Source organism: Miniopterus natalensis, chromosome 6 (genome assembly GCF_054644295.1).
Source record: "Miniopterus natalensis isolate mMinNat1 chromosome 6, mMinNat1.hap1, whole genome shotgun sequence".
NCBI classification, from domain to species: domain Eukaryota; kingdom Metazoa; phylum Chordata; class Mammalia; order Chiroptera; family Miniopteridae; genus Miniopterus; species Miniopterus natalensis.
Genome location: NC_142086.1, coordinates 49,604,057 through 49,616,411, shown reverse-complemented (window position 1 = coordinate 49,616,411; position 12,355 = coordinate 49,604,057). Strand labels below are relative to the sequence as shown.

The window sequence follows — 12,355 nt, the reverse complement described above, 5'->3', positions numbered from 1 at the left end:
ATGATAGAACATTATTATCAGTAGGTGCAAAAAAAAAAATGCAAAAGCTAATTGAAAAATAAGGAATAAAGGACCTTAAAGTGTGGTTGAGTTAAAATGTGTAAAAACCTATTTTTGAATGAACCTTGTGCTTATAATTTAAAGAAAAACTATGGAAAAAATGAAAGAAAGGGGTTTGTCCTTATGTAAACCTATGCTTACATTTTTACATTTATAGGCTAATTTAAGTAGCAGTTGAGTCTACCACTGTTGTAGTGAACCCTCAGGAACTTTTTCCTTTGCTTCTCTAAAGTCCCAAACCAATCAGATTACCAAAGAATGGTTTCATCCCCAGAAATTATGTAGATCCCATAATTCATTACATATTTACAAAGAAATGAGCCAGAGGAAATCCTACCACCCTTATAACATTCATTGATATAAACCTGTGGACTTGTGCATTTATACTTGTTAGCCACTGAGCATTGACGCAAACACTATGGAGAATTTATGATATAAGTAACCCTGTGGTTATCTATATCTGTAATATCCAATAGAAATATAATGCAATCCACATGTGTCATTTAAAATTTTTACATTAAAATGTAAACAGGAACATGTAGAATTTATTTTAATAATATATTTTATTTAACGCAGTAGATCCCAAATAGTATCATTTAAACATGTAAATAAATCAGTATAAAAAATATTACGTGTTTTATTTAATTATTTATTTACTGAATCGTAGAAATCTGGTGTGTATTTTACACTTAACATCACATCACGATTCAGACTAACCACATTTTTTGTACTTAATAGCAACATGTGGCTAGTGGCTACTATATTAGAACAACAAAGATCTAGTTCTTAAATAGGGCCAGAATTTTGTTATATATACTATTATTATATGCAATTATTATATACTATTATTACATACAAGTGAATAAATTCTGTAAAAAAAGGTTTATAGCAGAATCTAACTTATAGTTCTACCTGTCTCATACTATATAAACTAAACAATATGTTTTTCTTTAATTTGGCTTAAGTTGGACATTCTCTGAGGATAGTACCATGAGTTCCTGTTATTTACTATGTTCTTGGAAAATTGATTACAACCTAACAAAAAGTTCTAAGAAATATTTTCCATTATAAAAGACATGGTATTATAAGTTGAACATAAACATTCTGCTGGTTGTAGGGTAGAGTAGTCCTTAATAGTTTTCCAAACCTTGTTACTGCCTAGAGAAGAAATTATAGTGTGCGAACTGAGAAGAACTATTAGAAAAGTGTGGAGCCAAGCATGTACTTCGACAAAACAACCTGTCTGAACACATTAAATCTTCTTAAAATCTGTTTTATATCAGTATTTTAAAAATTAATGTGTAACTTCTGGCCACAGAAACTTACCAAAACTTGGAAGAGTTTGAGCCCTTGACTCAGACCTATATTCGAAACTGACCTTGGATAGGTTACCAAGTGTCCCTAACCTCAGGCTCCTAATCCATTTAACCTTTGCCTCTAGTGAAGGCTTAAGGATGTTAATGCAGGTGAAACATTCACTTAAGAACCTGTCACATAATGCATGCTCAGGTACTGTTAACTATTATTATTTTATATCATTTCAATTAAAATACTATGGGGAATGGGACTAATTTGAATTTTTGTCAAATGTCCCTATAATAAGCCTTAAAATTTTGATGTAATAGGAAATATTGCTTCATGGAGTGTACTTAAGGACTGGCTTCTTTAAATGCTTACTTTTTTAAGTAATTTAATTTCTTAATTGTAAATAGCAAATAATTTTCTAAATAGCGTGCCAAATTATAATAGAAAACTATAATGAATTTCATTGTTTGAGATAATATTCATAATTTATTTTCAACATTTTCATAGGAGCTTTTTAAATGAAATAATTTATTTTAAATAGTAAGGAGATATCACTTCAGGATTGTGAAAGCTTTTAATTTAGACTTAATGAATGTTATTTATTAACCCATCTTTTTCCTATATAGTTATGGTATTATTTTGTTTCAGTTAAAGTACCAGAGAATCTTGGAACGGTTGGAAAAGGAGAACAAAGAATTGAGAAAAATAGTGCTGCAGAAGGATGACAAAGGCATCCATCACAGAAACCTTAAGGTGTTTAAGTTTATCTTTGTTTGTTCTCAGAACTCAGCCACTTCACACCGCACATTCATCAGTACTAGTGTGAAAGGGACCATAAAGTGTTCTGTCCTTGCCTTTCTCACCTGCTGTCCTTCGGGGATAGGGGCATTCTCTTCCTGTGTTAGGACATTTTACAAATTGTAGTTTCCAGACATTTTTTAAACTATGCCCACAAAATCTTCACGCTTTTGACAGTCATTTCTCGTGAGTCAGTTTATTTTTTTGAAATAACCTAATTTGTCTCCAGGCCTATTTCATTTCTACAGCTACAAAACTAGAATTCTGAGTTGACAGACATTTATTTGTATATGGCTTACCATCTTGTGTTTCCAGTGAGTGATTAGTTTACTTTCTTCAGTTTTAAGAAAGTTAACATTATCTTCTGGAAACTTCTTTAGGCATTTAAAAAAATGTTTGAAAAAGCATATGCTGGTACTGTTATCAGCATGTTGGTAATTATCATTCTCAATATATTAAATCTTATTATTGCCCATTAAACCAAGCTGTATGTGCTAATTTAAATTGAAGTAATTCTTTTAACTTCCATCCAATGTAAGTAAACTGAATTTATGTGTAGCAAAACTATAATAAATCATGCCACATACTTTTGGTACCATGGTCCAAAGATACGTAATTGTAGTTTAAGCAACATGTACTAGTAGTTCTGACTCTAAATCATAACTGCATAAAACAAATAAATAGCATGGCTTTACTTACAGGTTACACACGTACGGCACTTGAGAAAAGTTATGTCCAAGTGTTAATATGTTTTGAGAGTTTATCTCAGAAACAGTATTTTCTGTCATAAAATAAAATTATAATGGAAATTAAAGAAATTTCTGATAATTTTTCAGTGGAGGGATAGCAGTTGCTTCCCATTTATTATTTCTAGGTGTTAAGAGATGAAAGGAACTATAGACCCTCATTTTGTCATTTTGTTTCTACCTTAGCATTAAAACTACCTTTAGTTATTAAATACTTGATAGCAGACCTTTTTTCCCCAGCCTGTGTATTTGTTCATTTATTTATCAAATACTTACTTGAACCTTGTTATCTACCAGGTACCATGTTTGATCCTGTTTCTACATACAGAGAAACAATACAGTATGTCTGCCCCTGGTGCTCTCACATTTTAATCTGCCCAGTTGTCAAAGTACACTTAGTCAGGCTTACTGATTTAACAGTTTTTTTGGTCATTCTTTCTCCACTTTAATTCAATTTTCAGCCTTTCTCTCCACCTCCCTCCCCACCCACCCTCTATCTATCTCTGTATCTGACACACACACTGCATTTGGTAGAAGATGGTTTCCTTTCAGTTGGTCACCTGACCCCTTATTTGGCATTTATGGTGTTAATGGTTTTCCTTTGTTGGGCATTTAGTATTAACTCTTCAATATTAAAGAATAACTTCCCTCTTTTACCATTTAATTAAAAGGTTAGAAAATCCTGAATTAATATATTTTAATAATCAATATATTTCTAAATAAAATAAATTGGATAAGAAGAAATGGAATTTTATTTTATATTTTACTATGAATATGTATTTACATAATTAGAAAAAACAATACAGTGATAATGGAAAAACATTTGAATTTATCAGCTTTTTTTCTCTCGACACATCTATGGTATTTTTTTTAATGTTTTCGCTGTTTAATTAATATTAATTTTTTTAATTTTATAGAAATCCTTGATTGACATGTATTCTGAAGTTCTTGATGTTCTATCTGATTATGATGCCAGTTATAATACACAAGATCATCTGCCAAGGGTAAGTGAAAACTTAATACATAGTGAACTTGCTCCTTAGCAAAAAACACTTTAGGTTTTAAAAATGTTAAACGTATATGTACATGCACACACACATACACATGCATATAAGTCTATATATTTTTTTTACCTATATAATAGGGACATATATTTTTTACCTATATAATAATTATGTTCTAAGTATTAAATGTTGTTTGAGTATTTTGATCCACTGGTTGACCTATATTTATGTGAAATAAAGGAAGGCTATTAGATATTTGACATTATGTATTCATAATATCCATGATGTTAAAGTACCTGAACAGTGGGTTAAGTTCAGCACATTAGAGAAATTTAACCTCATAGAATTGAAAATGTCTTTGTAAAGAGAAAACTAACTATGGGAAAGATTTGTGGAACATGAATGACCTGGTTTTAGAAATAGTGGTTTAAATTAACACAAGTTTTTAATAAAAGTTGGCTATAAATGGATCTAATTCATGTTTTGTTATTTACATTTTTAATGTGCATACACGTATCTACTATCAATTTTTTCATGGATGATTTTTTTTAATCATTTAACTGTAGATATTTTAAAAGACTAAAAAAATCTCCGCAGCATTTTAAATGTATTTAAATATACGTTGGTATAGAATAATATGAATAAATGTTATTTGTTTTGCCGTAAGGTTGTTGTAGTTGGAGATCAGAGTGCTGGCAAAACTAGTGTGTTGGAAATGATTGCTCAAGCACGAATATTCCCACGAGGCTCTGGGGAGATGATGACACGTTCTCCAGTTAAGGTAAGAACATAGGCCATCTGAATGAAGTTTTTTAGAAAAGTAATCGCTTCAGTGAGCTTTGTTCATTGTGTTGAAATGAAGAATTTTAACTAAAGAAAGAATTGACACATAGCATTTGGAATTATTCCTGTAAGAGGATTATTCCTGTAAGAAATCAGTAGGAGGCACAGCCAGGAAGCCAGTGTGACAGGAACTGAGTGAGGGGAAAGTGATGGGAGAGGAGGACAGGGGTGCAGTGGGAGACCAGGCTATCCTGTTAGTAGGCCTTTGGAGTTTATAAAGATAATTATATGCTATATGTAATAATCTATTGAAAAAAAGATGATGCAAGAGAGAGGGAGCAAAGTCATTGAGGTAAAAGAGGCTGGGACTTAGTTTACAAGTTGTCCATATCTAGAAGCACTGGCAATTCATCCATGGTTACAGTAAGGAAGCCTATGGCTACAGAGTCTTTCATTCACAAAATATTTATTAGGTGCATAATATGTGCCAGCACTGTTCTAGGCATGTGTTGGTAAACAAAACAAATATCTTCATCATAATGGAGGATATGTTCTAGTAGAGGGAGACAGATAATAAATAATAGACATAAGTAAGTTACATAGTATGTTAGAAGGTGGTAAGTGTGCAAAATAGAGCCAGGCAATGGGAATGGTGGTGCCAGGGTGTTGGTAGACTGCATCGAGAAGGTGACAGTTGAACCAAGACTTGCTGAAAGTGAGGGAGGGAGTATGTGGGTATCTACTTCAAGAGTGTTTCATGTAGAGAGAAAGTCAGTGCAAAGCCCCTGAGGTAGGTAGGTGCTTATATGTTCAAGGTCAGTGTGACTAGAGCAGAGTGAAGAGCAGTTAGGTGATAAAGTCAGAGGGATAAGGGGGAGAGCAGATGATTAGAGCCCCGTAGGTTGTCCTGCGAACTGTGATTTTTATTTTGAATCAAATGGGAGCCAATGCAGTGTTTTGAGCAGAGTAACAACATTACTTTTTAAAAAGCTCACTCTGACCGCCTTGTTGAAATAGACATGGGCAAGAGGGGTAGAACCAGGGAGACCAGGTGGGAAACTATTGGAGTATCCGGGTGGTACTGGGACCAGAGTAGCAGTGAAGGTGATAAAAAATGGTTGAATCTGTCACGAAAGTAGAATCAACATGATTTTTTAACATATTTGATGTGGAAAGAGAGGAAGTCAATTGTGAGGATGACTTGAGGTTTTTGGCATGAATAAATTAAAGCATGTAATTGGCGTGGGGAAGTCTGTATTAGAGTGAATTAGCTTTCGGGAAGAAAATCAAGAGTTTGTACTTGCTGAGGGAAGTTAACAAATAAGCAGTTGGATGTAAAATTGGGAGAGCTATCTGGGCTCGAGACTAAATTTAGGAGTCATAATAAATATCTAAAGGTGGTATATAGAGCCATGATCTTACTGGATAAGCTCACTATGGGAGTGAGTGAGATAGAGAAGACAGCATGAAGGCTTGTGTCCTGGGCACTCCCAACATTAGAGATTGAGGGAGACGGAAACAGTGAAGGAGCTTGTGAAGGAGCAACCAGTGTGATAGGAGGAAAACCAGAACAGTGCAGTCAGTGTCCTGAAAGTCAGAAAGAAAGTGTCCAAGAGGAGGGAGTGATGGGCGGCATCAGTGCTGCTGATAATCAGGTAAGGTGAAGACTGAGAACTAATTACTGAATTTACAGTAGAGGCAAGTAAGTAGAAAATGGAAGTTGCCTTCTAATTACTTCCACTTCCTCAGAGACATAAGAAGCTAGGCTATCAGCTGTTAAGTAAAGAGAGGGGAGAAGGTATTGAAGATTGAGTAAGAGGAGAGTGCAAAGGCTTTTCTAGGTGAGTGATGAGTCCAGGATTGAGTTGAGGGAAATCCAGAAATCTTAGGATTGCTGAGTCATACTGAAGTCCCCATTAAGGTCTGGACACAAACTTAACGGGACACTGTATGATTGCGTATTTCTTTTCTTTTAGTTCAGAAGGTGGATGTATTATAGAGTAACTGGAGAATTGGAAACTTGAAATCACCAAGAATGAAGGCCAGAATAATGGTAGAAAATGAGACATTGAGGCTGATGCTAAAATCTTTTAGAAATGGAGTCTGTTTATGATGGCAACAAACAGCCTGGTGTGATTCATGTAGAGTGCACTGGGGTCTGGCTGTGAATTCAACCATCCTGTGTCAAGCTAGTTTCTTTTTCATTGTTCCACAGCAGCGATTTTCAACCAGTGTGCCGCAAGAATTTTTAAAACATGCAATACCTGAATATTTAGTCAGGGGCACTGACCTCTTTTCCCTTAGATTGTCAAATAAAAAAATTACAACAGCCAACACAACAACAGCTATTTGGTGTGAATGAATCAAAAGCATATCTTTTTTTTTAAGGCTCACAAAACATATTTTTGTGTGTGCCTCAGGATTTTAGTAATTGGTTTATGTGTGCCATGAGATGAAAAAGATTAAAAATCACTGTTCTGTGATATTACTTGAATGTACCACACTTTACAGATTCATGTGGGATACTTCTAATTTAGGACCTCATATCATGCTCTGTCATGCACTGTAATAACATTGTTAACCTACCTTTTACATTGTTACCAGCACCCTAATTGTAGTGGTTATGGATGATGTTATATTTTAGGAGGAGTTCACTTTCTTCTGTCAGGTGATCCAGCATGGACAGATTTCCTTGAAACCAACAAGGCTGGTGTCTCTCTCCAATGTATCCTTACTCCTATAATAGTATTTACCAGGACTTCTCCTCCTTGGTAGATTCTGAAGTCTAGATTTTTGTCTTCCCTGAAGAGTGAGAATGCCAGAAGCTTGACTTAGCATGTTAGTCTTGTTAGCAGCTTCTTTCTACTTGTTTCTTAATGTGCAAGTGCCTTAAATGGAAATTGTGTGCAGAATGTAGGGCTCGGAATTTGGAGATTCATTTCTGCTGTACATTTTTCTCTGGTACCTTGGCACCCTAAATCGTGCCTGCTTGGTAACCCCAGCTCCTCAACCCAGTGAAACTGCTACAGGTTTTAAGCTCTTCTATCAGGCCGCCCTGTGCTACAAATTAGCAAATGCCTTGAGAGAAAATACCTGTAGGAATGTCCCCCACAAATCCTTTGGGGTCTTGGACTCAGTCCAGGTTTCTCTCTGAGGCCTTCAAACGGCTGGTTTTGGTTTGTTATCTAGCCTGTTTAGCTAATCTCAGTAGAAGGAATTGTATTTTAAAAGTGAAATCAGATCATTATAGTGAAGCACGAAAAGTTACACTTAAAAAATCAAGGAGCCCAACCAGTGTTGCTCCGTGGTTGAGCATCAACCTATGATCCAGGAGATTGTGGTTCAGTTCCTAGTCAGGGCACATGCCCCAGCTGCAGGTTCGATCCCTGGTTCAGGGCGTGCAGGAAGCAGCCCATCAATGACTCTTTCATCATTGATGATTCTCTCTCTCTCCCTCCCCCTCTCTCTGAAATCAATAAACATTTATTTAAAAAAAAAAAATCAAGGAATGGGAAGTTGATAAGTTGAAACCACTGACTGTTAACCTGTAAGTTGTTAGAGAATTTCTTGCTCAACTGCACTCCTTCGGGGAGGGCTGCTTTAGCTCTCCTTTAGTTAGTACCACTCTCTTCTGTGGCACCCTAGGTGTTGCTACACTGTCCTGTTATCTCTGTATATCTCTGTCCCAGTAAGTGAGGTCTAAACCAGGGACAGTCAATCTTAATGTTTCTCCACCCACAACGCTTGACACAGTTAGCTCTCAATAAATACATGTTAAATAAATCAGTTGTCCTTTACCTAAATTTATCTGTGAAGTTAAATGCAAGATTTTCTTTTAGTTTTGCAGGTTTTATTGGTGGTTTTGTGCTTAGTACTCTAGATAGCATGGACTGTGAAACAAGAGGGGCAGCAGTATTTTATGTCATGCAAGATATAAAGTAGCCAGCAGTCTTGTTGGGCAGTCACAATACCTGTGACAGATGTCGGGACAGTACAAATGAGGAATTCTGTGGTCTCCTCGTTGCCATGTCGACAGCCCCCAGGGATCCTCCTGATGTGTATTTGGTATGAAGGGACACCTGGATTTGTGCGATGCAATGGCCCTGTCTAGACCATGTTAGTGCTATGGGAATTAATATGAATTGTAAATGCATTATTACATCTCAGCTTTCTATTAATCTCAGGTGACTCTGAGTGAAGGTCCTCACCATGTGGCCTTGTTTAAAGATAGTTCTCGAGAGTTTGATCTTACCAAAGAGGAAGATGTAAGTAATATTCATGTGAGGTTTGTGTGTGTAACTTTATAACCTGCATAAGCTTATGAAAGACAACTAAATGGAATATTTGTTGACTGAAGATTTTCTCAGGACTTTGTTGTTTTCCCTTCATAGCTTGCAGCATTAAGACATGAAATAGAACTTCGAATGAGGAAAAATGTGAAAGAAGGCTGTACTGTTAGCCCTGAGGTGAGTGTTGCAATTCACTCAGTGTTTTATGGAAATCTAATGGTTATGATTTGAAATAAGTCATGATATTGGCATTGGCATGATATTGTTTGGATTGCTGCTATTCCAAGATAACATAGACTTTTTTAAATAGTCCAAATAATGTATCATTTTGCCGGTAATTGTTTAGAATAAATACTTTTGGGATCAGAAAAAGAATAACATTTTTCCGAGCACCGTATCTGAATGGGTGACATACAGAATTTTCACAGTATATATCACCAAAGAGTTCCTAACAAACTTCCCCCCAAATTTGTTTTGTTTTGTTTTGTTTTGTCCCAAGTAGACCATATCCTTAAATGTAAAAGGTCCTGGACTACAGAGGATGGTGCTTGTTGACTTACCAGGTGTGATTAATGTAAGTATATACAAAACTTGTATTTTATCTTATTCCTGTGTGGAAAACATTTATAATGACATTTAAAACTTTTTTCTTTAAGACTGTGACATCTGGCATGGCTCCTGACACAAAGGAGACTATTTTCAGTATGAGCAAAGCTTATATGCAGAACCCTAATGCCATCATCCTGTGTATTCAAGGTAAATCTAATCAAAAGATTTTCATTGCAGTGATACGCTTCCTTTAGCAATCCAAGCTTTGCTCTAAATATTCATGTACATAAACATACAAGATAAACATGTTTCACCCTCTCTTGTTCATTTTATTAGTAAATAGAATTGAAGTTGAGAATATTTTGATACATTTCACTGTAGGCATCATAGAAATCTTTATTGGCTAGAATATCTTTTCATAAGAAAGATGTATTAAGAAAATTTTTCTTACTATAATGTAGACACAACAGTGTAGCTTGTGGAAGTTTTTAAAATCCATCTTGTAATTAATTATTACACTGTCATTTTTAATTTTGTTTTTCAGATGGATCTGTGGATGCTGAACGTAGCATTGTTACAGACTTGGTCAGTCAAATGGATCCTCATGGAAGAAGGACGATATTTGTTTTGACCAAAGTAGACCTGGCAGAGAAAAATGTGACGAGTCCAAGCAGGGTGAGGGCAAGTTCTTTACTGTGAGACAAAAGATTCTTTATACAAGATCCAGCTGTGACAGGGACTGTTTGTAAAAAATAAAGTTCTTATGGAATGCTTTATCAGGGGTATAAAGTATTTAGTAGAAGGATTTTTCTTGGTTCTCCGTAAAAACAAAGTATTGGAAAGTTATAGTAAATTACTTCAGTGTAATTTTGAGGTATAAATAAAATTCCATAATTATAGTTTGCTTTAGAAATACTGAAACTGCTAATGTTGAATACACTACTTTAAATAATTTTGCATGCTGGCATACAGTCATTAAACTCATTTGTGGTGTTTCATTTTTAAAATTTTCTATTTAAATTGATTTTCATAAATTAACATAAAACTAGTGACAGTATAGATTCCTTTTGGACCTTACGTATGCCTTTTATTGTTGTTGTTTCAGGTAAGCATCACCTTTCCTAACTGATCAAAGACTATGTAAACAGATTTTTATAATAGAGAAGGCATTAGTTTAGGTGTCAGGCGTCAGCATTCTTATCTATGCTCCACCAGTTGGGTGTGTCCATGGGCAAATCTTATTACTTTTTTGTATCTAGTCAATGCACAATTCAGCCTGTTAGTTTAGTTCAGAGATTTTCAACAGGTGTGATGCAAAAATTTCTAAAACATGCAATACCTGCTAGTCAGACCCACTGACTTCTTTTCCCCTTAGATTGTCAAATATAAAAACTGACAACAGCCAACACAACAATAGCCATCTGGTGTAAATGAATCAAAATTATACTTTTTTTTTCAGATTGGCAAAAAATGTAACATACTTTTTTATGTGCCACAAAATTTTATGTGTGCCGTTAGATGAAAGAGGTTGAAAGTTGCAGGTCTAGTCGATCTCTAGGGTCATTTTCATCTCTGAAATTCTGTGACTTCAACTTCTGTACATGGTGTTTAGTATCCCTCAAAGAAAGAGTTTTTTTCAAGGTAACATTGTGTGTAAGTTTAGGGTTCACGTCTTAGGTCATGCTCTCTCCTTAACTGTAAAGGAATAAGGTGTCCTGGTTAAGAGCACAGAATCAGTAGCCAGGTTGCTTGCTTTCAAACCCTGCCCTACTGTTTGCTAGCTTTGCAGCCATGGGTAAGTTAAGTTTTTAGTGCTTTAGGTGTCCTAGTCTGTTGGAAATAAAGATAATAATGGTACTAGCTCATAAGTTGTGAAGGTTTAATGAGTCAAGTATTTGTTTTAAAAGTGGTCAAAATAGTGCTTGGCACAAAAGTGTTATTTACCTAGGAACTGTCATCTGTTATTATTATTATTATATCTTTATCCCCCATAGAACAACAACTTTTGATGTAGCACTCATCCCTCATTCTGTTGCTTAGAATTCCTCTCCTTTCCATCTGAGACTTTCTGGGACTGTCCCTCTCCGTCAGGGGTTCCCAATACAGATCCTTTCTATGTTTACTGATTGTCTAGAAGGACTCATAGGACTCAAGCACACAGTCATACTTACACCTAAGATTTATTTTCAGTGAAAGAGATGAAGCAAAATCACAAAGGGAAAAGACACAAGAGGTGATGCTTAGAGGAAACCAGGCTCACGTTTTCAAGAATCCTTTCCCAGTAGAGTCACAGAGGACATGCTTAATGCCTCCAGCAACAGGTTGCTCATTAGAGACTCGGCACCTAAGGTTTTTACAGGGGCCTGGTTATGTAGGCGCCCTCAGGTACCAAAATTCCAGACGCCCAAAGGAAAGCAGACGTTCAGCATAAACCACATTGCTTGCACAATGAGCTACTGTTATTTAGGGAACATTTTATATCAATGTAGGGAACTGTTTATTAGTTAAGTTCCCAGATGCCAGCCTAGGACAAGCAGACCTTTTTGAGGACAGCAGCCTCAGGCCTGCTGTGTTAACTCTTTTAACTCTGACCTTGGCTTTGCCTTATTTTATGGGTGAGGCCTGCTGTAGCAGTGTTGGTCCTAACATGGAGAGGGAGGGGGAGAAGTGACGTAGAAGCAAATTTCTGTGCGTGCTTCCCATCTCTCTTCATTCCTTTCATTTCTTTGTCTTCTTCTCTAGGATAGTGAGTTTGTAATTCTTCTGAAGTGCAATTGAAAACTTATATTAGTCCTTTTTTATACCAGAGTCAGCGCTAGGT

General features: G+C 35.7%; 1 protein-coding gene across 1 annotated transcript in view; it reads left to right on the top strand.

The window, feature by feature from the left end:
* The window catches only part of OPA1 (OPA1 mitochondrial dynamin like GTPase), an 83,427-nt gene that overhangs the window by 26,269 nt on the left and 44,803 nt on the right, over nucleotides 1-12,355 (top strand). Inside the window, exons 9-16 of the mRNA XM_016200038.2 lie at nucleotides 2,014-2,118; nucleotides 3,827-3,913; nucleotides 4,581-4,694; nucleotides 8,881-8,961; nucleotides 9,088-9,162; nucleotides 9,488-9,559; nucleotides 9,642-9,741; nucleotides 10,079-10,209. Of these exons, the coding sequence (XP_016055524.1) occupies nucleotides 2,014-2,118; nucleotides 3,827-3,913; nucleotides 4,581-4,694; nucleotides 8,881-8,961; nucleotides 9,088-9,162; nucleotides 9,488-9,559; nucleotides 9,642-9,741; nucleotides 10,079-10,209 (765 nt within the window). The remainder of the gene's footprint in view (nucleotides 1-2,013; nucleotides 2,119-3,826; nucleotides 3,914-4,580; nucleotides 4,695-8,880; nucleotides 8,962-9,087; nucleotides 9,163-9,487; nucleotides 9,560-9,641; nucleotides 9,742-10,078; nucleotides 10,210-12,355) is intronic.